Source organism: Carlito syrichta, unplaced genomic scaffold, assembly GCF_000164805.1.
Source record: "Carlito syrichta isolate Samal-C Ts95f unplaced genomic scaffold, Tarsius_syrichta-2.0.1 Scaffold314112, whole genome shotgun sequence".
Taxonomy (NCBI): domain Eukaryota; kingdom Metazoa; phylum Chordata; class Mammalia; order Primates; family Tarsiidae; genus Carlito; species Carlito syrichta.
Genome location: NW_007258208.1, coordinates 126,926 through 153,860, shown reverse-complemented (window position 1 = coordinate 153,860; position 26,935 = coordinate 126,926). Strand labels below are relative to the sequence as shown.

The 26,935-nt window shown below is 45.5% G+C and overlaps 1 protein-coding gene across 1 annotated transcript in view; it reads left to right on the top strand.

The window, feature by feature from the left end:
- LMX1A (LIM homeobox transcription factor 1 alpha) overlaps positions 1 to 25,896 on the top strand; it is a 157,444-nt gene extending 131,548 nt beyond the window's left edge. Inside the window, exons 4-8 of the mRNA XM_008071082.1 lie at positions 13,917 to 14,089; positions 16,997 to 17,074; positions 19,602 to 19,671; positions 21,691 to 21,861; positions 23,732 to 25,896. Coding sequence (XP_008069273.1) covers positions 13,917 to 14,089; positions 16,997 to 17,074; positions 19,602 to 19,671; positions 21,691 to 21,861; positions 23,732 to 23,892 — 653 coding nt within the window. The 3' untranslated portion in view covers positions 23,893 to 25,896. The remainder of the gene's footprint in view (positions 1 to 13,916; positions 14,090 to 16,996; positions 17,075 to 19,601; positions 19,672 to 21,690; positions 21,862 to 23,731) is intronic.
- Positions 25,897 to 26,935: the final 1,039 nt, after the last annotated feature.

Sequence of the window (26,935 nt, the reverse complement as noted above, 5' to 3'; positions counted from 1 at the left end):
GCCCAGACTGGAGTGCAGTGGCCGCTCCTGGCCACCGCAGCCTTGACCTGCTGGGCTCCGGTGATCCTTCAGCCTCAGTCTTCCAAGTAGCCGGAATTACAGGCATGCGCTACCACGCCGGGCTGATTTTTTTATTTATTGTAGAGATGAGGTCTCGCTGCCCAGGCGGGTCTCGAACCCGCGGGCTCAGGCAATCCACTCACCTCAGCCTCCCAAAGGCACGGGATTACAGGCTGAGCCACCGAGCCCGGCTTGTCTCTATGTTTTAAAAACTAAAATACAAAGCCCCTCTTACTCCACTCTAACTCCTCCATCACCATCCACACTTCCATCTATTCTCTTGCACTAGAATATTTTTGCTTCATTCTTTATATTAAATTTGCTTGTGCTAAGTCCATTCTGATCTTTCTACAGATCTTGAGCAAGCCTGTCCTGACCCTCTGAGACCACATTAACTGCCCCTCCATTGTATCCCTCAGTATCCCGTACTTTTCAAAACCCTTCTCCACCTGTTCTTTAAGGGCCTGTTAATCTGCCCTCTCTAGTAGACTAAGTTATTTGGGGCAGGGACTCTGTCTCGATCGTGGATGTATATTAAGCACTTTGCAAAAGAAATAGTTTTAAATGGATACATACATGACGGAGGTGCGAGAACCCTCTGTATACTGAAAAATATTTATTTATCCCTGAAGATAAAGCATCTCTAAAACTAGGAACTCCTTTGATGGGAAAATAGAATTCAGCTTTACAGAAGCTTGGTCTATGTACAACTTCTCAGGTGCATGTCCGTTGTACGAAGGGGTATCCCAAAAAACTGGAATTATCTTTTGGAGGATGGGCCTCTTGTAGTACACTTGGAACCTGTTCCTCTGGATTAAACCATCAATCAAATTTTTAATCTGGAAGTTCTAAGAAGGCTGTGTTATGACTTGTGGAAGAAATCCCGGGTTGTGGCAAACAGGTGACTAGTTCTTCCACCATGACAATGTACACCAAGCTGAGCGTTCAGCAGTTTTTGACTAAAAATGGTGAGACTTCCACGTCTCACTCTCCCTATTTACCTGATCTCGCCCCAAGCGACTTTTTTTTTGGTTTCCCTAGATGAAAAATATCCTCAAAGGGAAATGTTTGCCAATGTGGAAGAGGTAAACAACAGAAATCCTCAAAGGCATCAAAATTGATAAATTCAAAACTGTTTTGAGTGGTGGAAAAAGCATCTTGAAGCTGGGGCTCGGTGGCTCAGTCTGTAATCCCGCGCCTTTGGGAGGCTGAGGTGAGTGGATTGCCTAAGCCCGCGGGTTCGAGACCCGCCTGGGCAACTTGGCGAGACCTCATCTCTACAATAAATAAAAAATCAGCCGGGCATGGTAGTGTGCGCCTGTAATTCCGGCTACTCGGAGGGCTGAGGCAGAAAGATCGCCAGAGCCCAGCAGGTCGAGGCTGCGGTGGCCGGGAGCGGCCACTGCACTCCAGTCTGGGTGACAGAGTGAGACTCCAACTCAAAACAAAACAAAAAAAAGCATCTTGATAGGTGTATTACATCAAACGGAGAGTGCTGTGAAGGTGACTGAAGTTTTAAAATGTAAGGACAAATACACAATTCTTAATAAATTCCAGGGTTTTTTGGGTCCCCCTGGCATAGAGCAAGGCATTTGATATAAAGAGATGCTGTGTTAACTCAGAACCTGATGGCAAGGTTAACTCACACCTCTTCAGCAGCTGCTGTCGAGCCCATTAGCCATCTACATTTCCCAAAGCTGATCTATACCCACAACGGCAAATTATTTCTCCTTCACCAAATTGCTGATAATCTCCTGCTCTTGCTCTCAGGCATTGGTGGAAACAGCTGATCATGAGGGCTAACTCATTTAAAGGCTTGATTTAGGATGCTAAGGTAGGCAGACACATCGGAGAGCATTCTTGCTTTGTCAAAGATCATGGCTTTGAAATCATCTGAGTCTTGCAAGTGGAAGGACTGCTCAGCACTTTGCCCCAATCCTGGAAGAGGCAATAATGGAGACAGGTAGAAGAGAGTGACTTGAGCATGCAGGGAAAGAGACGAATCACAAAGTCTTTTGGGACTCGCTGCCCGTGTACCAGCTGTGTCCATAGCTCTGGTGCTTAGTAGCCTTTGACGTATGAGGAGGAGAAAGACCCCATTCGATGCCTGGTGGTCTACTTCACAATGGTGAGCACTGAGAGCCAGGCTTGTTCATACCCATCTTCAGTCGCCTCATCCTTACCTTTCCTCCAGTCATATCATTATGTTTAAAGAAAAAAGCATGATAAAAAAATAGTTTTCAGCCTCCCGTAATTATCAAAACTAGCAAAAATCACTCTGAGGATTTGGTTGAAAGAGTTGAAAATGTATGAAGGTCTCTGTGGAAATAAGAATGTGCTCTGATAGTTCATACCTCTTCAGACGCACTGTCTCTTTTTTCTTTCTTTTACTTGGTTGGTCTTATTGCTTTAATATTCTCTGCAGAATGGCATAATGGACACTGGAGACTCAGGGAGAGAGGGGAAGGGAACAGAAAATCACCTACAGGGTACAAAGTGCACAAATGGGTGTGAAGGGTACACATAAAGTCCAGACCAAAAACTATTTGTACCCCTCAAAGTTATTTAAATAAATTCTGACACACCCCTTATCAAGACCCCCGAGATGGATGGCTTCCACCCTTAGTCTGCCACTCTTGGGAGGACCAAGGAAAGATTCATCCAGTTGTGAGCCATGAGTAAGATGCTGTTCAGAAGCTCTTACCAGCTCTCCTTGTGTGTGCCTGCAGGGAAGGGGACGGGGAAAGAGAGAGGGAAGAACATTCTAGATCAATGATTCTTAAAGTGTGGTTCCTGGACCAGCAGCAGCAGCATCACCTGGGAAACTTGTGAGAAATGGAAAGTCAAGGACCCCATCCCAGACCTACTCAATCAGAAGTGAGCTCAGCAATCTAGAAGTGGGCTCAGGTGATTCTGAGGCATGTTTAATTTGAGAACCACTGCTCTAGACTACAATTACAGTGGGCTTATGTTCAGAGTATCAGTATTTTTCCTCTAACCTCGAAGTCAACAATCAACTCTATACAAGCAACAACAGGATTGGGAAGAAGGGTTTTTAGTGTTAGAAATTCAAGGCTGACTAATTACATGAAGTGTTTGTGATGGTTCTGTTAATGATGCTTTCATCAGCATCAAGATTGACTAGGGACACCCAGTTCACTTAAGGGTAATAACCATAAATACTTCCCAAATGGTTGTAGTGGAGTTCACTACACACAATTACACTCGGTTTATGGTTAATTTAGGGCAAGCTCTCCTTGTGAAAAATTTATATGTTTTCCTCTCCTAATCTTGTGTTCTCACTCATGAAGAATGGCGTCTATAGAAATGTCAATTGAAAATCTCTCAATTAGGAAGGGCAGCCCAGCTTCCAGGGCTGAGGGCCTCCTGGCCAAGTTCTCCCCTCTTTCCCGGAAGCTGTCTTTGGACACTTTGTACTCTGGTCACATGAGGACAGGCTAGATGACAAATTGTCCATCGTACATACTCCACAGTGCTCTTGGTCTTCTCTGCTTCGTTTCCATTTCCTTTTCTTCATTTTCCCTTCTTCTTTTCTCTATCCCTAATTATCATAATTTGGAGTTTCTCTTTTACATGACCTGCTTCCTTCTCTTTCTACTGAAACATTACTGTATGGGTACTGATGAACCATCGGACCATTCATGGATTCAATATCTACATGAAAGAGAAATTCAGATTTTAGTCCAAGGGAAATAATTTTCTTCCAGGTGAGCCCCAAATAGGGAAGTAGCTAATAATTCTTCAATAATTACTACAGTTACAGGAAGTTGGTTGTGCCAGTGAATAAATTTGTGAAAAAAATGGAAAGCCAGGAATCTACAGTGTGCTTGTTCATGCAATGTCTTGCCAGTGTGACTTCTGGCTTATTTCTGCTCATTCTGTATTAATTGAGCACAAATTATTTAATAGCTAATGGTCAGTCTCCTGAGTACTCAGCATGGTGTTGTGTTGTGGAAGATACATAGATGATTTAGACTTGACCTCTGTTTTCTAGAAGTTTATCCTAGTTATATAAAACATACACAAAATTATAATGATGCTGGTAATTAGATGACAGTTGTTAAATTCTTATCATGAGTGAGATATTATAAACACTGTACACAAACTGTCTCATTTATTTCTTATAATTATTCTGTTGGGTAGGTGATTTCAACCCCATTTTAAAGATGTGGACACAGGCTGGGCTTGGTGGCTCAGCCTGTTATCTCAGCACTTTGGGAGGCCAAGGCAAGTGGATTGCCTGAGTCTGCAGGTTCAAGACCAGTCCAGGCAACTTGGAGAGACCTCGTCTCTACAATAAACCAAAAATTAGCCGAACATGGTAGCGGACCTGTGGTTCCAGGTACTTGGAAGGCTGAGGAGGAAGGATTGCTGGATCCCAGCAGGTTGATGCTTGGATGGCCGTGGCGTACCATAGCACTCCAATCTGGGGGACAGAGTGAGACTCCAATTCAAAAAAAAGATAAAGACACCAAGACTTAGTGCAGAGGGAACTAGCTAGTAAATGATAGAGTGCAATGTTTGAATGCAAAACATTGCTGTTAATCACCCTGCTGCATTGCCTCCAGAGTGTAACAAAGTGATTCTATCATAACAGAGTCTCTAAGTCTAGTACCCTGTATTTTAAAATTTACACTTAGAGCTTATAATACTATTTTCCACTAGAATGGTTGGAAAATAGTGTAAGACAACATATCAAATTGTTTTCTAATTTGAATATGCTTGAGTAACTATAGTGTTTGAGATAGATCAACATGTACCCTGGAAATTTGGAAAGGGAAGAAATCACTGTGGACAGGCACTGAGGGGAAGCTACAAGGAGAAGATATGTTTGGACCTCAGTGTTGGCATAGAATTGAGAACCTAAAGAAGACTTCATCACTCAGCCATTCTTTATCCCAATGCCTGACTTTCTTTTCTTCCTAATATTTAACATAAAGTATGTTTTTCTTGATTTATTCATTGTCTTCTCCTACTAGAGGTAGGAAGGTGGAGACTTTCTCAATCTTGTCCATTCCTCTTTGTTCTGTGTCTGGAAGAGTGGCTGCACATTGTAGGCATACTCAGATGGAATTTTCCATGTGAGGAGCTTGAGTTTCATAGACTGTGGGGATCATGTGTTAAGTTCATAAGCAGACCAAGAGGTGTAATAAAAATATTTAAAGTACCTTACATTTTTATTACAGTTTTTTTTCCAACGTGCTTTTGAAAGGAATGCAATCCATCTGTATTGCATTCATAACCATTCTATTGGGGTAGCTTGGCAGGTCTTTGTTTCCCTGATTTTACCAAGTAGAAGGTAGGGCTCAAAGGGTCATTTGCCTTAGATCACACAGCTGGTGAGCAGTGGCAGTAAGAAAAAAGGTAAGGTGTCTGACTCCACTTTTCCCTGCTTGCTCAGGTAGCCAGCCTGTCAGTGGTTTATAGAATGAAGTGGAGTCTGAAGACACAGGCCTGGCTGGGTATTGACTTCAGCTTACCTCTCCAAACCAGCAGAGGGCCTGATCCGAACCAGTGTCTGAGCCAAGGACTCAAGCCTCTAGGCAACCTTCCTCTATGATTAAGTTCACAGTGAATTTGACCAAGGAGGATTCACTTTTGCAAAGAAAATATTTAGAGTGCTAGCCAACTAACCCCAACTCCCCAGCAATTTACAAGATTTTTTTTTTTTTTTTTTTGGTTGGGGTCCCCTTCTGTCTCCCAGACTAAGACAATGGCATGATCACAGCTCACTAAAGCCTTGACCTTCCAGGCTTAGGTGATCCTCCTGCCTCAGCTTCCCTGGTAGCTTGGACTACAGACAGGCATGTGCTACCATGCCCAGCAAATTTTTTAATTTTTTTTTTGCAGAGTTGGGCTCTTTTTGTGCTGCCCAGGCTGGTCTCAAACGCCTGAGCTCAAGCAATCCTCCTGACTCAGCCTCCTGGTCTTTTTTAAAATTTGGAGGGATAATTAACCCTCTGTCTTCCAATCCTCCTAGAAACAATTTAATTTTCTTAGGTAATTCTTCCTTCAAAAGACTAGAATTTAACGTAGCAAAATTGGACTACATCAAAGAGAGATGATATTCGATCCATTTAGGTCACTTCCTAAATCAGAGCAAACACTCTAAAACCTTATTAATTTAAACCAAATACAATGTCAGGCATACAGTCTTCCAAGTTTAGTGAACCATAGCACAGTTGGATTAATGAGCTTCTATCTGGAAGCCCCAAACATCTGAATCAAGTTGTTATGAGTTTCAGTCTCCCTCCTGGCCTCCTCCTGTTGGCCAAAGCAAAACAGAACAAGTTAGGGATTTCAGTTAGTGTATTTATCCATGCTTGATTTAAATACAGGGATGTTTGTGTAGAGAACTTCTGATATTCTGATAGTCAGTAGTTGCAATATTTGACAAATCTATGCATAGGTCCATTAGGTATTTACACCTGTGTTTATCAGTTTGGATTGCATTTGGCCAAGTTTTTATTAGATGGGAAAAAGAAAGAGATGGAAAGATGGAGAGAGAGAGAGAGAGAGAGAGAGAGAGAGAAAGAGAGAGAGAGAGAGAGAGAGAGAGAGAGAGTCTGTGTGTAGAGGGGAAAGGAGAAAGAGAGGAGGGATAGGTGTTAGCTTAAGAACTATTCAAATGTGAAAAGGCTTGAAACTGATGCAAATCAACAGTAATTCCTCCAATCAGTGCCAATCCTGTCCTGTTTCCCTACATACCTCCGCAAGCACAAGGTCTCCCTTCATTAGCACAAGCGGCTGAGGGAAGCAATTGGATAGGCATCCAGGCTGTGGCAGGCCGCCAGTGCTCAGAATGGAGACACACAGCTCTCCTTTGGGGCCTGCCTGGACGTCTGAGCTGGAATGCCCTGCCTCTGACCTACTCACCCCCTCCCCCTGCCTGGCACAGAAACCCCCATCTGCAATGGACATCTTTAAACAAAGGTGTCTTTCTTGGGACACTTCACCTATGGGCTGACTCAGGCGTGCAGCTTGGCTTCTGTCTGCTGGCTCTTGGAAAGCTTGGTGCACTGTGATTGGATCTCTTCCCTGTGCTTGCCTTAGTGGGGATTGCAGTGGGGAGGCAGCATAGTGTGTGGGGGCAGGGAGGGCAATGGAGGGCCTGGGGGTGGGGTGGGGGGTATGGGGATTTGAAATAAGCTCTGTGCCTTTTAGATTGAAAATAATGGCTTTTCCAGCAGAAGCCCAGGGTGGATGTTTCACCCCCTCCAGAAAGCCTTCCCTTCTTTCTTCACTCTTTAATAACAATAACACTGCCTGCAATTGGACAGCACCTGATATTTTGCAAGCACCAGGTATCCTTGGGTCTTTACAACAACTCTGTGAGGCAGGTCAGGCAGGCAGAGGAGTGGGAGCAGAAGAAAGAGTATCCTAGCTGTGTGCCCTTGGGCAAAGGATCACCTCACTTTCTTTTTGGGCCTCAGTTTACTTATCTGTAAACAAATGATAACAACGCATTTCCTGCCTTGTAGAGTTTTAGTAGCAACAGTGAAACAATGCAAGTGTAAAATGATGCCATACCAAGTGTTAGGTAAGCCCAAGGAATTTTTAGGTCATCTTTTAGACCAATAAATTGAGTCTCAGAAATGTGAGGAGTTTTATCCAATACAGCTTAGTAGCAATATTAGAACTAGAATCCAGGCCTCTCATTTTGTGGTCAAAGTTACTTTCCACCACGCCACATGCCCTTCTCATGTAGAGAATGATCTTTCTTTGGTCTCTAGGAGACAAAGCATTCAATTTTCCCCATGCTTGCACCACACGTGGATAGGCAACTGTCATTTGCTTCTGCCTGATTTGTTGGCTAAATAGCCTGTTTCTCTCTTCCCTGCACGGGTATCTTGGGGCCTGGGCTTGGAAGTAGATAAGCCTTGCATGAAACCTAGCCCTGCCACCTAGGGCAGGTTCCTAAACCGCTCTGCCGTTGGGGCATCTGTAGGGGTGAGTTCCTGAACGGCTCTGAGGCTGTTTGTTCCTCAGTTAGGAAGGCAGTTATGATAAGACCTTTTATGCCATGTTGCTGTGCAGATCACTGGGCCTGGCACAGAACTGGGACTTAGGATCTTTCTTTTTTTCAGGCTTCCTGTCTAGTGCTAGGGCCTGAGAGACTGCCTCAGCCCAGTTCCAGAATGAACATGTAGCCTGGTGCTGTCACTCACACATGAGCACCACATTCCAGGGGCTGATGTCTGTGCTCTGGGTCCCCGCTTTTCCCTTGTAGTTCCAGCCACAGAACCTACACTCCTTGCCTCATCTTTGCTGATGACTGGCTCTGGAACACCCCTCTAGTAACCCCTAAGTGGCCTCTCCACCCTGAGTTCCTTCCTCCTCCCCCAGGTGTGCACCCTCTGAGGCCCCAAGGCCCCCACTCATCCGTGGGCGCCCCCCTCCCTTTCCTCCAGTCCTTGGAACAACTGTTTCCTCCCCCCAGGCTTTCCAAATCCCCTCCTCTCTTACCTGTAAGCCTCCTTCCTTCCTTAACTTCTCTGGTTAATTGGTACACCTCTTTGCTGAATGCTCACATTTTTATTTCCAGTTTTTCCCATGCCTGAAGAACTTAACCATATAGTCTTTTACATTTATTATTGTCTCCATGTGCTGACAATAATAAATGTCCTTAAAAGCAAGGAGTTATTCCTATTGTCTCCCCACAGTACACAGAACAGTGCTGAGTGACATGCAAGCAAGGACCATCTAGACTTCAGTGGCCTCCCTTCCTGAGTCAGTGTCTTGCATCTGTGCCGTTAAGCATCCTGTACCCTTGGCATAAAAGGTCCCTGCTCTCCTTTTCTACCTGATAACTTCTGGACACCTTCTGTGTCATTCATTTTTAGCTCAGGTGACACCCTCGTCCCCTCTCTTAACTGCTCTGCACAGTGTTATTATTTTGTTGCAGGACCTTTGTCCTCTATTAATCCGAGGTCTCTGTGAGAGCAGAGACTGAATAGTTACTGGCCCCAGGATTGTCCTTGCACAGTGCCCCATGCAAAAAGATATAATAAATGCCAATTAAGTGCAAGATTCAATGAACACGTTGCATGACCAGTCTTTTACCAGAAACTGATTTTGGACTGAGTTGAGACCACCTTGAAGAACTCTGTAAGGCAGTTTCAAAACAGTAGCTGCACAGACTTCGCTTTTCTAAAGATATTTTAGAATATCTAACTGAACTTTTTGCCTCTTTGATTTTACGTGCTACTTAGAGTTCACTGCATTCAGAGTTGACCACTACTATTCTCAGGAAGAATGGAATTCCAGTCCTGTGTGCAGCAACTGCAATAACTTTCTATATATCCTGTCTTCATAAATTCCTCTCTTCTTTCTTTCCCTCCTCCCTCCACCCAGATCCTTCCTCTACTCCCCTATGTAGAAGACATTCATGAGGCTCATCACCGGGGAAGCATCTGAGGCCCATTTCTGCCTCTCTCTTCCCCAGCATGAGGGTCTCTTGTCCCCCTCCCTCACCCTCACTGCCTGGGCCAAGCTCTGATATCTCTTGCCCTGTTTATGGGCTGTTGGGATTTTTCCAACAGCCTGAAATGAATCTCCAAGGCCCCACAGGTAGTGCAGCCCTGTCTCCAAGCCATAAACCATGGCTGGGTCTTTCATCTGCAATTGCTTATGTCATAAACGAGTGGGAGGAACAGCACGGGATGGGGGAGCAACAGCCCTGAACCATTCCAGATTTTTTTTTTACAAGAAAGGGGAAAGAAAGGCCCTGAGAAACATGTTCAAACTTCGTGCCAAGCAAATTCATTTCACTCTGGTAGGCTGTGCGTGGAGAGTTAATCTCTGGACTTCCCCACTAGGAGTCAGATTTATGCTGCGTTTGTGTCTAAATGGCCTCCAGGGATGCTGACATTTGTTGTCGGAGAGCAGCGAGTGGTGTTCCTTTCATCTCCGCTGAGGGGTGTCAACTTAAATTATGAGGGATCGCTCAGCCTGCATCTGGGTGTGGGAGTCTCTGGCAGCAGAATGGGGCCGCCTCTCCCTCCTCTCTGCTTCTTTGCTGGTCTAAGGGTTTCCTTCATCTGCTCTCCAGTACTCCTGCCGGTTCTGGGAAAAATCTCCTGAATCGTTTGGAATTTTCTGTTCTCTTGGACAAAACAATAAGTGTATATTTTAGGCACTGTGTATTTTCATGGAGAAGTTGGGATCTGAGTCAGGTAGGTCTGCCTCTGCTGAAAGAGAAGACAAGAGCTTGAGGGAGCATCCCGGAGCATCCTGGAAATCCCCAGGAGTGTGAGAGCACCCCATAATGCCAGTGATATTTACAACACAGGAGACGGAAACTGTGTGATGGTTAGCAATGGCCTGCGTCTCTGTTGGCAGCTGGTGTGGCATCTGTCTATACTTTGAGAGGTGCCAAAAGGCCCCACCCTCCATCTTCAGAATCTCTCTGACTCAGATATGCCAGGGCACCCAAAACTCCACATGGGTGACTATTTGGGTAGAGGCATTTCTTATTAAATGTATATATGTTATTGACTGTAGGAGAAAACACATCAAACTATGCTAACCACTGACCCCACAGAGCATCAGATGTGCAGTACTTTTTGCCTCCTGAGTCAGATCCTGGGAGGACGGGACACAGGATGTTGTATGTTTTATTGGAGAACAGGACGTCAGGAGGGGTCTAGGGCAGGGGTCAGCAAACCATGGCGTGCAAGCTGGATCTGACCTGGTGCCTACGTTTGAAATTAGGTTTTACTGGGACACAGCCATACCCATTCATTCTGTCTGCTGCTGCTTTAGTGCTGCAATGGCAGAGTCGAGGAGTTGCCACAGAGGCCTGTAAAGGCTAAGATGTTAACTCTCTGGCACTTAACAGGGAAAGTTTGTAAACTCCTGATCTAGAGCCTGAGGTGCTTCTAAGGGAGGCAAAATGGGGGATGTGAAGAGACAGGAGAGAGTAAGACATTACACAGCAGAAAAGAGGGCTCTGAGGGAGAAAGCGTGTTATAAAAACAACAGAAACACTTTGGAGACAAACTACTATGACCACTGTAGTTGACACTTGAGCAACCCAGGTTAGGCTGCAAGGGTCCACTTATATGCAGATTTTTTTTCCCAACCAAACACAGTCAGTATTTCTAGGGATGCAAAATCTGAGTATACATAGAGGCCCAGTTTTCACATCTGCGCCATTTTACTGGTCGACTATCTGGGGATATATGGGATGGGGGGGGGTCCTGGAGCCAGTTCTCTATGGATGCCGAGGGATGAGTGTACTTCTCTTTATCTTCTCCTTCCTCCTTCTCCTTCTCCTCTTTCAAACAAATGTGATTTTCTCTCTCTCTCTCTCTCATATGGGCTTGGAGAGGATGAGGAGCAGCCACTGCCTGTGGTGCTTTCCACATTCTCCAAAAATGGGCGCCAATGGCTAGCCTAGGAGGTGTTCTCTCTCAGTTCACAATGGCACAGCAGCTCTTTGGAAATGTACATGTCCAGGCAAGGATGAGCAGTGGCAGCTGTAGGAGGACCCCAGTACCCCTTCTTGTTGCCTGCCTTGAAGGAGGTCTGCATGATCCTTAGGGGAGGGTTAGTCCCATTTCCTCAGAAATGTCACTGAAGGCATTGCTAAAGCAAGGGGAGCATCTTTTTCACCCGGGGAAGTCCACCACCAAAGAAAGTGCGTGGTCTCACTAAATACCAGGATTTGGGGAGTCTCCACGCAATGGGATGAATGGGGCCTAGCAAGGGCAAATCTGTGCAGTCAGTGGCTTTCTTTTTTGAGTCAGTCTTACTCTGTCACCCAGGTTGGAGTGCAGGGGCACAATCACAGTTCACTGAGCTCCTGGGCTTAGGCAGTGGTTCTGCCTCAGCCTCCTGAACAGCTGGAATTACAGGAGACCACCACTACACCCAACTAATTTTTTTTTTTTTTTTTGTAGAGTTGAGGTTTCATTAATGTTGCCCAGGCTAGTCTCAAACTCCTGGGCTCAGGTAATCCTCCTGCCTTGCCCTCTCAAAACACTGGGATTACAGGCATGAGCCACCATGTCCAGAAGGTTTTCTTTTTTCTAACTTTCATCCTCTTGTGGGGTCTTCTCATTTTCCTGAGGCTTTTAGTTCTTAAATGCTTGTTTTTTCTTTGCCATTGTGAAAACCTTCTTCTACAAAGGTCTTAGAACCTTCACACCAAGGTATGACTGGGACCAGATTCCTGCATCCCCCCTAGAAAAGAGCAACCTTGGAGTCCCTTTTTAGTTGTATTGAAAGAATCATGGCCAGGTGCGGTGGTTCACACCTGTAATGCCAGCACTTTGGAAGGCCAAGGTGGGAAGATTACTTGAGCCCTGTCGTTTGAGACCAGCCTAGGCAACACAGTGAGATCTCTCCACAAAAAATTAGCCAGGCATGGTGGTGTACACCTGTGGTCCCAGCTACAAGAGAGTAATGAGCTGTGCTTGTTCCACTGCCCTCCAGCCTGGTGAGCCCAACTCAGAAAAGAAATGGGAATTTACCTTTTAGTGTTCCCTTCATATTGAAACTTGGAGGTTTAAATGTTCATAGAAAGATGAAGATATTGTCCTTTCAAACAAGACAAGTTTTTTTGGCTCTGGCAAAACCAAGAATTAAAGCTCAGCTAATGTCTAAATTAAGCAGCAAATGTACATGAGCATCATTTACAGAGGAGAGCCAGCATGAGGAGATAGAATGTGTGGCTCACTCAGTGGGCCTCCTCAGCTTGGCTTTCTTGAAGTGACTAGTAGGGACTGGCACAGGAGAAAGCCCTCAAGGCAGAGGTTTTCACTAGAGGAAAGAGGGCAGCTGAGCTCTGTGAAGACCTGGAGATAAATGAGGTTCCTGAGAGACTCATTTGGCACTACAATTGCCTACAGCCTTTAATGCCACAAGTAGAAAGAAGTCTTTCTCAGCCGGGTACTTCCCAGATTCTGGAAGTACCTTCTCAGGAATGTGATGTCTATAGGATGCAAAGAGAGCCTGGAAAAGGATGCAGGGGCTTTGTTTCCTTTAAAAGCTACTTGGAAGGCTGAGGCGGAAGGATCGCCAGAGCCCAGCAGGTCGAGACTGCAGTGGCTGGGAGCAGCCACTGCACTCCAGTCTGGGCGACAGAGTGAGACTCCAACTCAAAAAATAAAAATAAAAAAATAAAAATAAAAGTTATCCCTTGAGTTGTTCACTGCTTTTAGAGTTGAAGTAATTCACATCACTTTACAGTTACTTTAATAGAGAGTTATTTACTTTATAGTCAAGCAATTTTGACCAAGTATGGATGTTATCTGTCCATTCTGTTAACAGTACTGGAAGGTAAACTAATGCTGGTCTCTATGGTCTTTTAAACAGTTACATTTTCTGTCTCCTAGCAGTGACTAGAATTACAGGCATAGTGTCTAAGAAATTATATGTAACTTTTCCAGGTCTGGTTTTGAAAAATGTCATCTCAGAAATAATGTTGATAACCAACATTTCAACATTTATTGAGCATTTACAAGCAGTATTGAGTGCCTTATTTGTAGAAACTCATTTAACCCATAACCCCAATGAAGTAGATTCTCTGATATCACTATTTTGTAGATGAGTAAACTGAGCCATGCAGAGTTAAGTAACTTGTCTCAGGATACTAAACTATGATAAAACCTTGAGGTGTAATGGTGAACATTCTGGTTCCTACCTCTAGATTTTAGAATTATCTTTCTTAGCCTCTTCTTGGAAGCTTTCAGATCAATACCACGTGGATCACTGCACTCATACAGAAAGCCATCGTGGGAGTGTGGACTCGAGGGCCTTGTTATGGAACAACATACAGTTCTAGGACGTGGCTTTCAGGGACTCACAACCTTGTTTTTTGCTCCTTTTAGGTAAAAGTGATGATGAAGAAAGTCTTTGCAAGTCAGCCCATGGGGCAGGGAAAGGAGCTGCTGAGGAAGGCAAGGACCATAAGCGCCCCAAACGCCCCAGAACCATCTTGACAACCCAGCAGAGGAGAGCATTCAAGGCCTCATTTGAAGTATCCTCCAAGCCCTGCAGGAAGGTACAGGAGGGAGCAAGGGAGGAAAGGGAACTGGACCCACTTCACTGTGCACCTGGACTCCTCTGGGACCTCAGTGGGCATTGGGCTTAGAGCAGACAGAGCCTTCACAGGTGGCCCTGAGCCCTGCTGTAGACTCTAGGGACCACTAAGCTGTGGTCAGGATGCAACAGAATCTCCTAAAGCTTCCATGCATGTACATTGACTCCAAATGGCCCATGACTCTCACCTCTCATTTCATGGAGTGCAATGGGAATAATAATAATGACAGGTACAGTTGTGGTAGAGACCAAGATGCTGTAAAATAAAGAGTACAAGAATACAGAGGTTTGTAGCACGTACTTTTTTTCTGTCTGACCTGTTCCACTTGGTGTGGTGACGTTGGGACTCATCCATGTTGTAGTTCATTCCTTCTTGGCGTTGAATGGTATCCCACTGTATGGATGCACCATGGTGATTTGTCCATTCACCTACTGATGGGTGTTTGGGTTGTGTCCCGTTTGGGGCTGTTGTAAATAGAGCTGCTATAAACATTCATATAAAGAAAATACAGTGCTTTAATGAGATAGTACTCTGTTTTTCTCTCATGTCACAGTTCAGTGGTGAGTAAGCCAAGACTAGTAGACGGCTCTATTATCTATTACGTGGGTCCAAGATGTTGCTTCAGTTGTCACCACATTCCCAGCCACCAGGGTAGAGAATGAGGAAGTGGAGGGCTAGCATCTGCCTTTTTAAGGACATACCCAGGAGCTGCTCAAATCACTTCCACTTGTGTGCATTAGCCAAATTTACTCCTATGGCCACACTTTCTGCAAGGGACTCTGAGAAATGAGTCTGTCTGTTAAAACTTGGGGATTCAATTACCAATGGGGAGAAGGACAGAATGGATATCAGAGAGGGTTAGCAGTCTCTGCCACAAATAGCAGGGCTCATTTATTGAGTGCTTGCCATCTATGCCTGCTTTCCATATGGTGAGTACTATTTTATGCAGCTAGAAGAAAGAAAAAAGTCTTCTTTATTGGAATTCATAAGGGAAATACATCTTTAAAATTTTTATAACATTGTTTTCCCTGAGTCATCAGTGTTAATCAGCTTTTGCCGTGATTAAAAAAAGAAAATCTCAAAGTCTTAGTGGCTCACAGCTAACATTGGTTTCCTCCTCCAGGACTGTACATTGGCTACGGCCTCACTGGGCACAGGCTCAGCCCTCTTTTAAGGGTCCAGGCTGAAGGAGCAGCGCCTTCCTGGGCATGTTGTTCTCATGGAAATGTCATAAGTAAAGAGTCTGAGTCAAAGCAGGAAACTCATTGCAGATCTCTTCCTGGATATCACACACATCACATCCTGTGGGCAAAGCAAGGCTGGGCTTAACCCAACGTAGGTGCAATGGTGAAGCATACACCCCCTTGGAAAAGGGGAGGGAAGGGTCGAGATTTGTTGAGTGATAAAACAGTCTGCCTCAACTCTTGACCTTTGAAAAGATTCAACTGCATGCTCTTCCTTCCGGCCCTTGCAGATCCCTGTGCTCCAAAGGCGGTACTGATGGAGTGAAATACTTCTAAAGTGAGCTTGCCTCAGGACACATGATAATCTTTCTCATTTGTTTACTTATACCACATGCACTGAACTCCCAACCCCTGTATGGCCCTGTGCTGGGCGCCTGTCCCTGGGCAGCTCCTAGACCACCAGCAAGGAGGTGATACGTGCACATGTTACTGTAACACTAGACAGAGATCTCCGAGGACCATCACAGAGGGGCAGCCAGGAGCTGCAGGGAAGAAAAAGGTCACTTCAGTCTGGGGAATCAGGCAGAGGCCTTGTGGAACAGGTGGCTCTTGAGCTGGGCCTCTGAGGAATGGGTAGGGTTTCAGCAGGTGGAGGTGGGGCCCCCTGAGCACGCCTATTTCAGTTGGCTTAGCAGAAGGATGTGCTGTAAAAACCTGGTTTAATCGTTCCCCTTCTCCTAAGCCTCAGCTCTAGTGGAAGGATGACACGAAGTATTTCTCAAGACCTCTGGTGGCTCTGCTTATGCATTTATTCAAGGCGCTCTCTCGACCCTAGAATTGAGTCAAGAGGAGCTGTGTCTCTCAGACTCCCTCTTTGAAAGTTTGTGCTTCTTGCCTCTTCTCAACACTGTGTCAGTCCCTTGCTGTGTGCCCATGTGGTGGGCAGGTGTTTAAATATGTCTCTTTATGATCTGGATCCCAGCTGTCCTATCTCTACCACAGCCCCAGGGCTTGGCCCCGCATCTGTGTTGTCTACCTGGCCATGCTAGGTTCCACAGGGCTCACATCTTTTTTTTTTTTGAGAAAGCGAGATTTATTGAGAGGACAGAAAAGCTCCCACAGTGGGAGGGGACCCGAAGGGGATGCCCCAAGGGCTCACATCTTATTCTCATTGGGCAGGACTCACTCAGGGTAGCAGTGAACGTGAATATTCATAAAACACCCAACATCACCTAAAGTGATGAGAAATGAAACCAAAATTCAGGCCAACGAATTAGAAGAGAAGAGAGAACCATTTGCTTTCGCAAGATGATTTTCACTGTCGATTCTCCTTAAGTAGTTTAGTGCATACACATGGCTTATAGCTAAGTCACAACAATAGACTTCCCTAATGTCCGAGAGCCACGTGAAGGCCTAATTCCCAAAGTAAGAAATCCAGAAACACCTCTCAGGAGTAGTATGCGTCTAAATGAATAAGGACTTGTTCCTTTGTTTACCTGGTGAAGGGCTCTCTACCTGGAGGGAAGCAAGTTCTTGTGTTTGGGCTTATGCTGAACATTAAACACCAGCCATCTCCTGTAGCAGATGGTATCTTTTGGCCTCCTCACATACAATATAGAAAATGTTCTGCCTCCTCCCCTGAGAGGCCAGTGTTGCTATATTTCTAATATTTCATTTTTTCAAGGTGAGGGAGACTCTAGCTGCAGAGACAGGGCTGAGCGTCCGTGTTGTCCAGGTGTGGTTCCAGAACCAGAGAGCTAAGGTAATCTGCTGCTTACTTTCATCTATCTCTGTTCTCGTGCCCTTGAAATAATAGTGGAGCACTGTACTTGCTGCCAGGTTTTCTAATCTGAACTCACTGGATAGAGTAGTCCTCTTGATTCAAAAATTCTGTTATCAACAATCATTTTATCCCCAGCAGCCCTGCAGAAAGGGAGAGGCAAGGCATTTGTTTTAGTGAAATGACTTTTATTTTCCTAGTGTCCATGACTGTGAATCTGGTCAGCCACTTGTACAAATAAATGTCTTCCTGTGCCTTTTGGTAATTTACATTTATTTGACCCAGACACCAAAATTCTTTTAAAATGTTAGAGAACCCCAAGCAGCACACTTATGACTGGCTGAAGGTTGCTGAGTGATATGGTGGAGTAAACACCTTCACTCACCTTTTCCAGGGCCCAGCCCTAACTCATGTAGGCCCCAACCATCATACTGCCCTTTGGATCCTACCACGGTCTGCATTTCCCTATCACAGCCTTTTACTCATGTATCTTCCTACCTCTAAATATACATGTGTCCTGTAGCTCATTTCTTTAGGACCTGATCATTAATGGATAATGTGAGAAAGAAACAAACTCTGTCTCCTTCTCTCTCACAACACAGCAATCAACACAGAATGCTTTTGTGACCAAATGTGTGGGGAGCTGGGGGTTTTCTACATACACACACACCAAGCAAGCAAGCAATTCTGCAGTAGACAGCAGCTGGGTATCCTCTAATTTCGACACTGTCTACCTGGAGATAGTGTCAGCTCCCACAAATTGAGGGCTCAGTCCCCAAGACTGCTCCCCCCACTCAGATGTTAATTGTAAGCTCCAGTTGTTTAACTGTGCTTCTGACCTACAGACTATAAATCAGGGTTCCCATTGACCTTTTCTTTGGGTTTGGTTAATTTGCTAGAGTGGCTCACAGAACTTGGGGAAACACTTTGTTTGCTGGTTTAATATAAGGGATATTACAAAAGATACAGATGAAGAGATGCAGAGGGTGAGGAATAGGGAAAGGGGTGGGTGGAAGCTTCCATGTCCACCTAGGGTGCCCCACCCTCCAGGAACCACCACGTGTTTGTTCAGCTACCCAAAAGTTTTCCAGACCCAGACCTCATTATGTAGGCATGATTGATTATATCATTGGCCATTGGTGAGGGCCGTTAGCCCCTCTTCCCTTCCCTCTTCTGGAGGTTGCGAATGGGGCTGAAAGTCCTAACCCTCTAATCCTGCCGGGGTCTCTCTGGAGACCAGTCCCCATCCTGAAGGGGGTGACAGCCACCAATCATTAGCATACAAGAAGATACTACTCTGGAGATTCCAAATAGTTTAGGACTTGTATGCCAGGAAACAGGGTCAAAGATGAAATATATATTTTACAATATCACAGTTAACAAGTTACTATCTTACATTTCATCATGATTGGTTAGGGAAGAAGTTTTGTAACTTAATTCCTCAGAACAGGGCTGTTGATGTGTTATTCCATCAGAAAAAGTTTGAGAGGCCCTGTAGCCTATGGACTCATAAAGCAGAGGAGCTCATTTAAAGCCCTGAGAAGCCGGGCTCGGTGGCTCAGCCTGTAATCCCGCACCTTTGGAGGTTGAGGTGAGTGGATTGACTGAGCCCGCGGGTTCAAGACCTGCCTGGGCAGCAAGACCTCATCTCTACAATAAATCAAAAAATCAGCCAGGTGTGGTAGCACATGCCTGTAGTTCCCGCTACTTGGAAGGCTGAGGCGGAAGGATCGCCGGAGCCCAGCAGGTCGAGGCTGCGGTGGCCGGGAGCGGCCACTGCACTCCAGTCTGGGCGACAGAGTGAGACTCTAACTCAAAAATAAATAAATAAATAAATAAAGCTCTGAGAAATCTTATAGTAAAGAAATTTTCTTAAAATTATAGTTTTCTCTACACATGCACACTCACACTCATCTCATGGAACCCTAAGGTACTACAGAACACAGTTTGAGAAACATTGGGTTGAACTGTTGCTTCAAGGAAGCTTGCGTGATAGCACGGTGTTTTGGGAGACAGTTCCTTTCCCAGAGGTGTGAATCTCTGGGTAGGCTTGTCTCAAACACAAGGGCAAACAGATGTGAAGTGGGAAGGGAAGAGCCTCTTGGCTTGCCTCAAGTCACACCCCATCAGCAGCCTCTTGCTCCATACATCTATGCTGGGCTGCAGAGCCCACTGTCACACACTTATTACCTCATGTGAAACTGTCACTACTCAAACAGCATGTCTTATTTGCTGAGGGGAAATCCTTGTTCCTACTAAGACAAGCTGTACTCCTGCTTCCCAGCTGGCTGTCTTTCTACTGCTGCAATGTAGATGAGCTCTCAGCTGGGATGCTAACTTGAGGCACTGTTTCTCAGTGTGGCTCCTTTACTGAGTAAAAGCTACAAAAATGATTCCTCTGTTTAACCAGCAAGCCCTTTGACAGGGAAGAGGTCACTTCTAGGTTCCCCTTTGCTTCGTGAGCCTGCTACAGGGCATCTGACTTCTAACTCTATGGTCCTCTCCCCAGATGAAGAAGTTGGCCAGGCGGCAGCAGCAGCAGCAGCAAGATCAGCAGAATACCCAGAGGCTGAGTTCTGGTAAGTTGATGGCTCCTCCCAGCCCACCTTTGCGGGAGTCCAGGCCGCTCCTACAGGAGGCTTCTCACTACCCAGCTCTTTGAATGACAGATCTGGAAGTCTAATCCATACCAGCTGAGAGAGTAGGCCTTTGAGTGAGAACTGAGCCATGAGGAACTCGAGAGAGGGGTGAGGGCACCTGCTCTGTAGCCTAGAATGCTGATTGGAGGTGGCACTAACCTCATCCAGAGGCCCTGGGCCTGGATCCCACCACAGTAGGGGAATGTGTCAGGACTACATGCTTAGTCAACATGTCCGGTTTCCCATCTTGCTCAGTCCTCTTTCCAGGCTAATGAATTTAATAGAAAGCACCAATTTGACTTACCCCTTCCCAAAATAATGCAATGTAGTAAAAGTAGTGATAGTAAAATAATAATCCCCTCCCTCATCAAGAACTTTTATAGTCCATAGTGTTCTCATCTGTGTCGACTTGACTCTGACAACACCCACTCTCTGAGGTGAGTGGGGGAGCTATCATCCCCATCTCACAGATGAGCAAACAAAGGCCCTGCAAGACCCAACATGATCCTAAATCAGTAAGAGATGGAGCTGGGACTACAACTCTGACTATATCTCACTAGGCTGTGCTGCCTTAACTCACCTCTACCTGGATGTATGGTTTTTTGGTTTGAAATAGGGGTAGTGTTAGGATTAGGAAGGAGGGTGAAGAAAGAAAGATTGTGGAAGCCTTCAAGGACATTAAAAGAACAAAAAATCAAGAATAACTGTATTAGAACAAAAAAGTTCTTAAAGAGGTATGTCCCTCCACTCCAGTCAGCCATCCAAAATTCCTTGATTGTATCTCAGAGCAGGGCTTCTTGTGTTTTGATGTGCACATGGACCACCTGAGATCTTGGTAAATTGCAGATTCTGATTCATAAGGAAGGGCTGGGTGAGTCCTGAGATTCTGCATTTTTAACAAGCTCCCAGGTGATGCCATCGCTGCTGTCTATGGACCATACTTTGAAGGCTGTAGAATCTGATGTCAGTTCTCAGGCCCTTCAATAGAGCCCTTTGTCCTTACATGGACCCTGCCTTGTGCTTGACACTTAATCCAGGCTTAGTCCAACACTTGACCCTTGCAGCCAGGAGTTGTCTTGGCTTCATGCCTCCTAAGTGAAACAATATGTTAACCAAAAGATAGAGGTTTAGGGGGAAAATAAAATGGGTATTGGTTCAGGCACAAGAGTGGAGCAGCCAGCTGGTCAGGAGGTCTGAATTCTGCACCAGCTCTAATCCTAACCCTAACCCTAATCCTAACCCTAACCCTAACTCTAACCCTAAAGTTAGTTTGGAGTCAACTTTTCCCCCTTCATATGCCTTGGGATATGTATCCTCGGGGTGGAGTCATGGTGCCTGCTAGTCCTATTCCATAGGACTCCTGTGAAGTTCAAGGGAGAGGAATGCATCAAAGCATTAGGAGAATACAACTCACAGTGTTTGCACTTCTGTTAAAGAATTATAAGGAAAGCTCCTGGGGTGGATTTAGGAAAACTGAGGCTGGTGGGAAATAGACTGTTCTCCCAGTGTTCAGAAAAACCCAGCAAGATGTGGAGGTAGGAATTGAGTCTACTCTTGCTCATAACATTCTATGCATAAGCTGTAATCCACAGCATATCAGCACAATCTTATGGAATCTTCGTATCAGCCCCATGAGTTCGGCTGGGCCAGCATCATGATTCCTACCTGACTGATGGGCTTATAGTTGCTTATTGCTGGAAGAATCTTTAGAGTCATCTACTCCAGTAACTGTGAAACCTATGTATAGAGTCAAAATCTTTTATTTAAATGACATATTTCAAGGATATTCTCAAAGTTCTACTGTCCAGCCCCTACCCTCATCCTTATTTCCTTTGGTGGGGCAAAGGTTGGGGACCACTTATGTTACCTCATTCTATTTTGTAGTGAGGAAATCAGGACCCAGGAAGTAACATGCTGGGTGCATGTTGAGAATGACCTGCCTTCTTCTTTGTCCCACAGCTCAGACAAATGGTGGTGGGAGCGCTGGAATGGAAGGAATCATGAATCCCTACACAACTCTGCCTACCCCCCAGCAGCTCCTGGCTATCGAGCAGAGTGTCTACAGCTCTGATCCCTTCCGACAGGGTCTCACCCCACCTCAGATGCCTGGAGACCACATGCACCCCTATGGTAAGAGGGACTCAAACCCTCTCACAACTAGCGTGGGGTTCTCATTCCCTTCCAAACACTTCTGTGTAGTTCCCAGATGCTCCCTTACACCCCCAAACAGAACAAGTGCCCCACAAAATACTGCGAGAATCACCTAACCTATGGCTACAAAAGAAAGACCCACATGTATATTCATTAGCAATGCTTCCATTTGTTCTTGTTTCCAAAGCTTACTGCTTGTTAAATAGGAGCTTGTGCTTTCATTGTAGACTTGTTTGTTGTGCTTGAATTCCACAAGTTCTGCATTTTATGCCAAATGTTACACTTACATGTTTGCAAGCAGTATCAGTGCTGATACAGGCAGAGGTCTTAATTGAGCAAACTTTTACTTAAAGAAAGAAAATACATAAAAAACACAGAAACATTTCCTACTTGGACTGTCCTATTATGGATACTAGTAGATGCTCCAATTTGATTCATGAAACATAAACTCACTTGTAAAGTAGAAAGTCTCTCTCTTATACTCACCCCACCCCAACTGGGGTTGATTTAAATGCTGAGTGTGGAAAGCCAAGCCTCCCCACTTGCCCAGCTTGCTGCTTAAGCTAATGGACAACAGTTGAGGGCCTGAGGACCCTGTGGGGGGGAGTGGAGGGCGTGAGCTCTGAAGTGAAGGCTCAAGTTCAAGCTCAGAGTCAAGCATAGGCTACTATGTTTTTACACAGACAAGATCAGTGCTGTATATGATGTATTGATCTATACTGTGTAATCTGTGATATATTACCCTGATAGGTAAAAAGAGTTTTATGCCCCAAACCTTTGAAACATTAGTATCGGAGATACAGGCCTCAGCGCACAGGTTTTGTCAATGAACTTCTTTTGCCTTCATTGAAAACAAATTCTGTTGTTAAAATCAGCCCTACCTTCCCATATCACACATTCAGCAAACATTTATTAAGGTCCAGCCCTCTGCAGGCCCTTCTTTGGCCAACTCCATTCATTGGTACATTTGTGAATATAAATGTGCACATTCAGTGACATCCATGCTCTTGGCTTCCTTAGGAGAAGGAAACTTCACTCCATAGCTATGGAAAAGCAGGCCAAGTGAATTTTTTAAAATAAATTCTTGAATTTTTAGAGCCTCAGGCATCTAAAAAGACCCCTGTGATGAGTCCTTTAGTAAAACGAATATTTAAAGGCCAATGACAAGTTTTACGAATTCTAGTTTGTTTGAAGTGGATGCGATAAACCTGGCCTCCGGGTCCTGGTGGCCACGGTCTCCCAGCCATTCCACAGTGTGCCCTGCCGGCTTTTCTGTCAAGGGCATAAATTAGTTGAGGGTAGGTGCCTTCCTTCCTTTTCTTTGAAGTACAAATTTGGGGAAACAGCAGACACCCCGTGTATGCTTGCTGGTTGAGAGATGCCACCGCAGGAGGTTTCATTAGCCTAACTCGAAGAGCCAATTTTTTTTAACCATCCCTCCTTGAAGCACCATTTGTGAGGCCCAAGTTCTGTAGGAGTCCAGCCCCTGTCTCTCCAGCCTCTGGCGACATGCCCTGCCTACTCCCACACTCCCCGTCTAGACGCTCTGACATTTGCTTACACTGCACTCAATTTAGCTCTTTGTCGTATCCTGGTTTACATTGTTTTCACTTGTTGCACTTTGGACACTAGCCCCCTAAAGAGACTACAGACGTTTTGTGTGCAGGGACTATGGCCCGCTTCTGCTTTTCAAGTACTTCTCTCCCATACCCACCCTTTCGCCAGCACCCAGTAGAAAGTTCCACCTGTGGGGTTCTCTCAGACAATGATTTTCTGAATCCAGCTGAATTTCCTAGCACTGACATAAGCCACTTCTTGCACTCATGCCAGTGTTTCCTTTCCATTTCAGGTGCTGAGCCCCTCTTCCATGACTTGGATAGCGACGACACCTCCCTCAGTAACCTGGGCGACTGTTTCCTAGCAACCTCAGAAGCCGGGCCCCTGCAGTCCAGAGTGGGAAACCCCATTGATCACCTGTATTCCATGCAGAATTCTTACTTCACCTCTTGAGTCTTCCCCAGAGTTCTGTGGCTAGGCTCCCATATGCAACAACCTTATTATGTGAGGGGTCACTGGCTTTAGGACGGGGAGGCCAGGGAAGAGGTGGGTTGGGGTGGGAGTTTTGTTGGGGATGCTGTTGTATAATGATATGGTGTAGCTCAGCATTTCCAAAGACTGAATACATTATGGATTGCATAGTTTAATGTTTCTAATAAGAGTCTTAGCGTTAGATATGAAGATGTGTTTATCATTAAGGACAGGGACTTTTAATATAGACATTCTCATGCAAACTAGATGCCTAGAGACTCCTAACAACTTCCCACCGTTTTGGGGAAGCTCTTGTCAAGAGGTGCATATGTCTATCCACCCATACACCCATAGACAGAAGGACAGATAGATAGATGTGTGTGTGTGAGTGTGTAACCTTTCATACTTTATCATCAAAGTTTATTCCTAATTATAACAGACACCAACTGTACAGCAAAAGTAACTTTATTTTCAGTGTGAACTATATTTAAGGAAATGCTTGATGCACTTAAGTTATAAAATGAGATAATTTACTTTTATAAACTTTATTTTTAGTTTGAAGAGACTTGTCGGCAGGGCAGAGAGGGCTGCTCCACCTAGCCCAGAGCTTTGAGTACTTGAGTTCATTCTGTTTTCAGAGTGTTTACTGAGGTCTGGAAAGCAATTCTGTGTGGCTGACAGTGTTCTCTCTTGGATTTGTGCTCTCTTTGGGGTTGAATCACTGGGCTCGGGTGGGACAGAGCAGTCCCTGGTCATGTTCTTAGCAACTGTCAAGCTCATACTCTTGGGCTTTCTTTTCAATTCTAACGTGTGGTTGTTGGGCGGCACTAGGACCCTTAGTTCTGCTCTTGAGCATTGGCATCTGCGGGTGTGGGTGAGGCTAATCATATGTACCTACCTCACAGGGAAACACCAAGGCTTAACTTACCCCCAGGACACATGAGTGGGGCTGAGGCTAATATCTGATATTAGTTTAAAATACAACCAGACCACTCACTTGGCAAAAGAGGCTGCCCAGGGCTGTGGCAGAAGGACTCCTGCACTCGGAGCCCCCGAGGGCAACTCTGCCTGCAGAGCTCCCTCTGCAAAGTCTGGGCTGTGGAGATGCCAGCTCAGGGAAGCACAGAGGGATGCCGGAGCTCTTGAATGGGGAGGAGTTAAGGCAGAGGGGGTGGCAGGGGAGCATGACAGTGTTCTAGAGCAGGGGTGGGCAGACCACCGTCTGCAGTCCTGTTTTTTATAGCTTGCCAGCAAAGAATGGTTTTCACGTTTTTAAAAAGGAGAAAAAGACTATATGACAGGATGTGCGTGGTTCAGAAAGCCTGACATATGTGCTATCTCTATTGTCTGGCTCTTTACAGAAAAGGCTGGGGACCCCCTGTTTCAGAGGGTCCATTTCTAAAGAGCCTAGCAGAACTCATAGAGGCAGGGGGTCCAGGTGGAGACCCAGGGCTCTTCCTCCTGGCTTACTTTTCCAACCCTCAGCACAGAAGACCCAGAAGCCATTGTACACGGGGACAGTTCCACACCCTGGTCTCCAGTTGTGGTGCTAGGATGGGATCTTTCTGTGCCAAGAGGTTTCCTGGAAAGCCAGAACAAGCTGTTAGGGAAGACAGATGGTGAGCTTGGACTCATCTGAGAGGGATCGTGACAGACTTGGTCTTATTCCTGGGGACGTCATTCAAGACTTGATCACAGGACACGTTCCCATCACTCTCTGCAAGGCCAGAAGGAACACGTCCCCTTATGGTAGAGTCTATGTTGTGTGATTTTTGTGCTCTTGTTTATAATTTATATGAACCATCAAGAAACCCAATCCAGTCAGTGAGTGAAAATTATGCAGATGCTGTATTACCCCCACAGGTTTCTGTGGTAAAGACTCGCTGGAGAAATGTAGCAGATACTATGTGAGTGAAAACGAATAGAGATTCTTATTCCACTCCTTAATGGCGTACCAAGATGAAATTAAAAACCTCTTACAAATGACCTGTTGTTTATTCAGGGGTGGGGTGGTGGGCAGGGAACCAAGGGAAAATGAGTTTTTTGTCTACAGCACCATGGGGACGAGCTTATGGCAAAACTTTAAATGAACGGAGAGAATGGCTGCATCAAAACGTGAGGAGAAAAGGGTCTTTAACCTTCTGCCAAGATGGACGAAGACCCCAGTCTTTATAAAATGCCCCATAGAAGGTGGCACAATGGGAGCATTCCATCGTCACCATCAAGTTCACTCAGGGCAGAGCAGTTTGCGATACGCATTGAGTGAAACTTTGCTTGGACATGAGCGCAGAGGGGAAGGATTTCTCATGCAGGGCTGAAGGCAGTGCCTAGTCAGAAGAGCAGAGCGGGGTGCAGACGGTGCTCCCTGACAGAACCTCCCAAAGTTCCTGAGAGTTTTGAGTGTGCTATGTGGATGGGTAATTACGACTGCGGAGGAAAGAAGTAAAGAAACAGTATGAATGTAAGACCAGGAAATATGCTCGAAGGGTGACATCATTTTTTTGTCTGTTTTCTCCCCTAACTGCAATTGTTCGAACCCTGCCACCCCTCCTTTGTGCTCACCCACTGCACATTAGAAGCTGGCTCTGTCTCTTGCTGAGAGCCTGGAAGGAGACAGATGTATGTTGTAAGGCCAGACTGGCAGGAGACCACCAAGGAAACTGGCCTCCACTGGGCTGGCATCAGTTCCTAAGTCCAGTTTCCAGAGAAAGACTAGGTGCAAGCCTCTGCCCTCATGTTTGCCTAGTTGGCAACTACTAATTCTTCAGAATCAGCATCCTTGGTCTTCTCAAAGAAGCCTGCGAAGATCAGTGTAGGTGCCTGTATGGAGCACTGCTGCAACACATAAACCCCCAGATTTTATAATAACTCAAACACAATAGACATTTATATTTTTACTCTTGTAAAAGACCTGGGGAGGAGTTTGGGTGAGGATAGATGGGTACCTCTCTTCCATGGGTATCGAAGATTCTGCTTGTGGCTTCCAGGCTTTTTCTGGGGATTGGTTGTCTCCATTCTTTTCCCT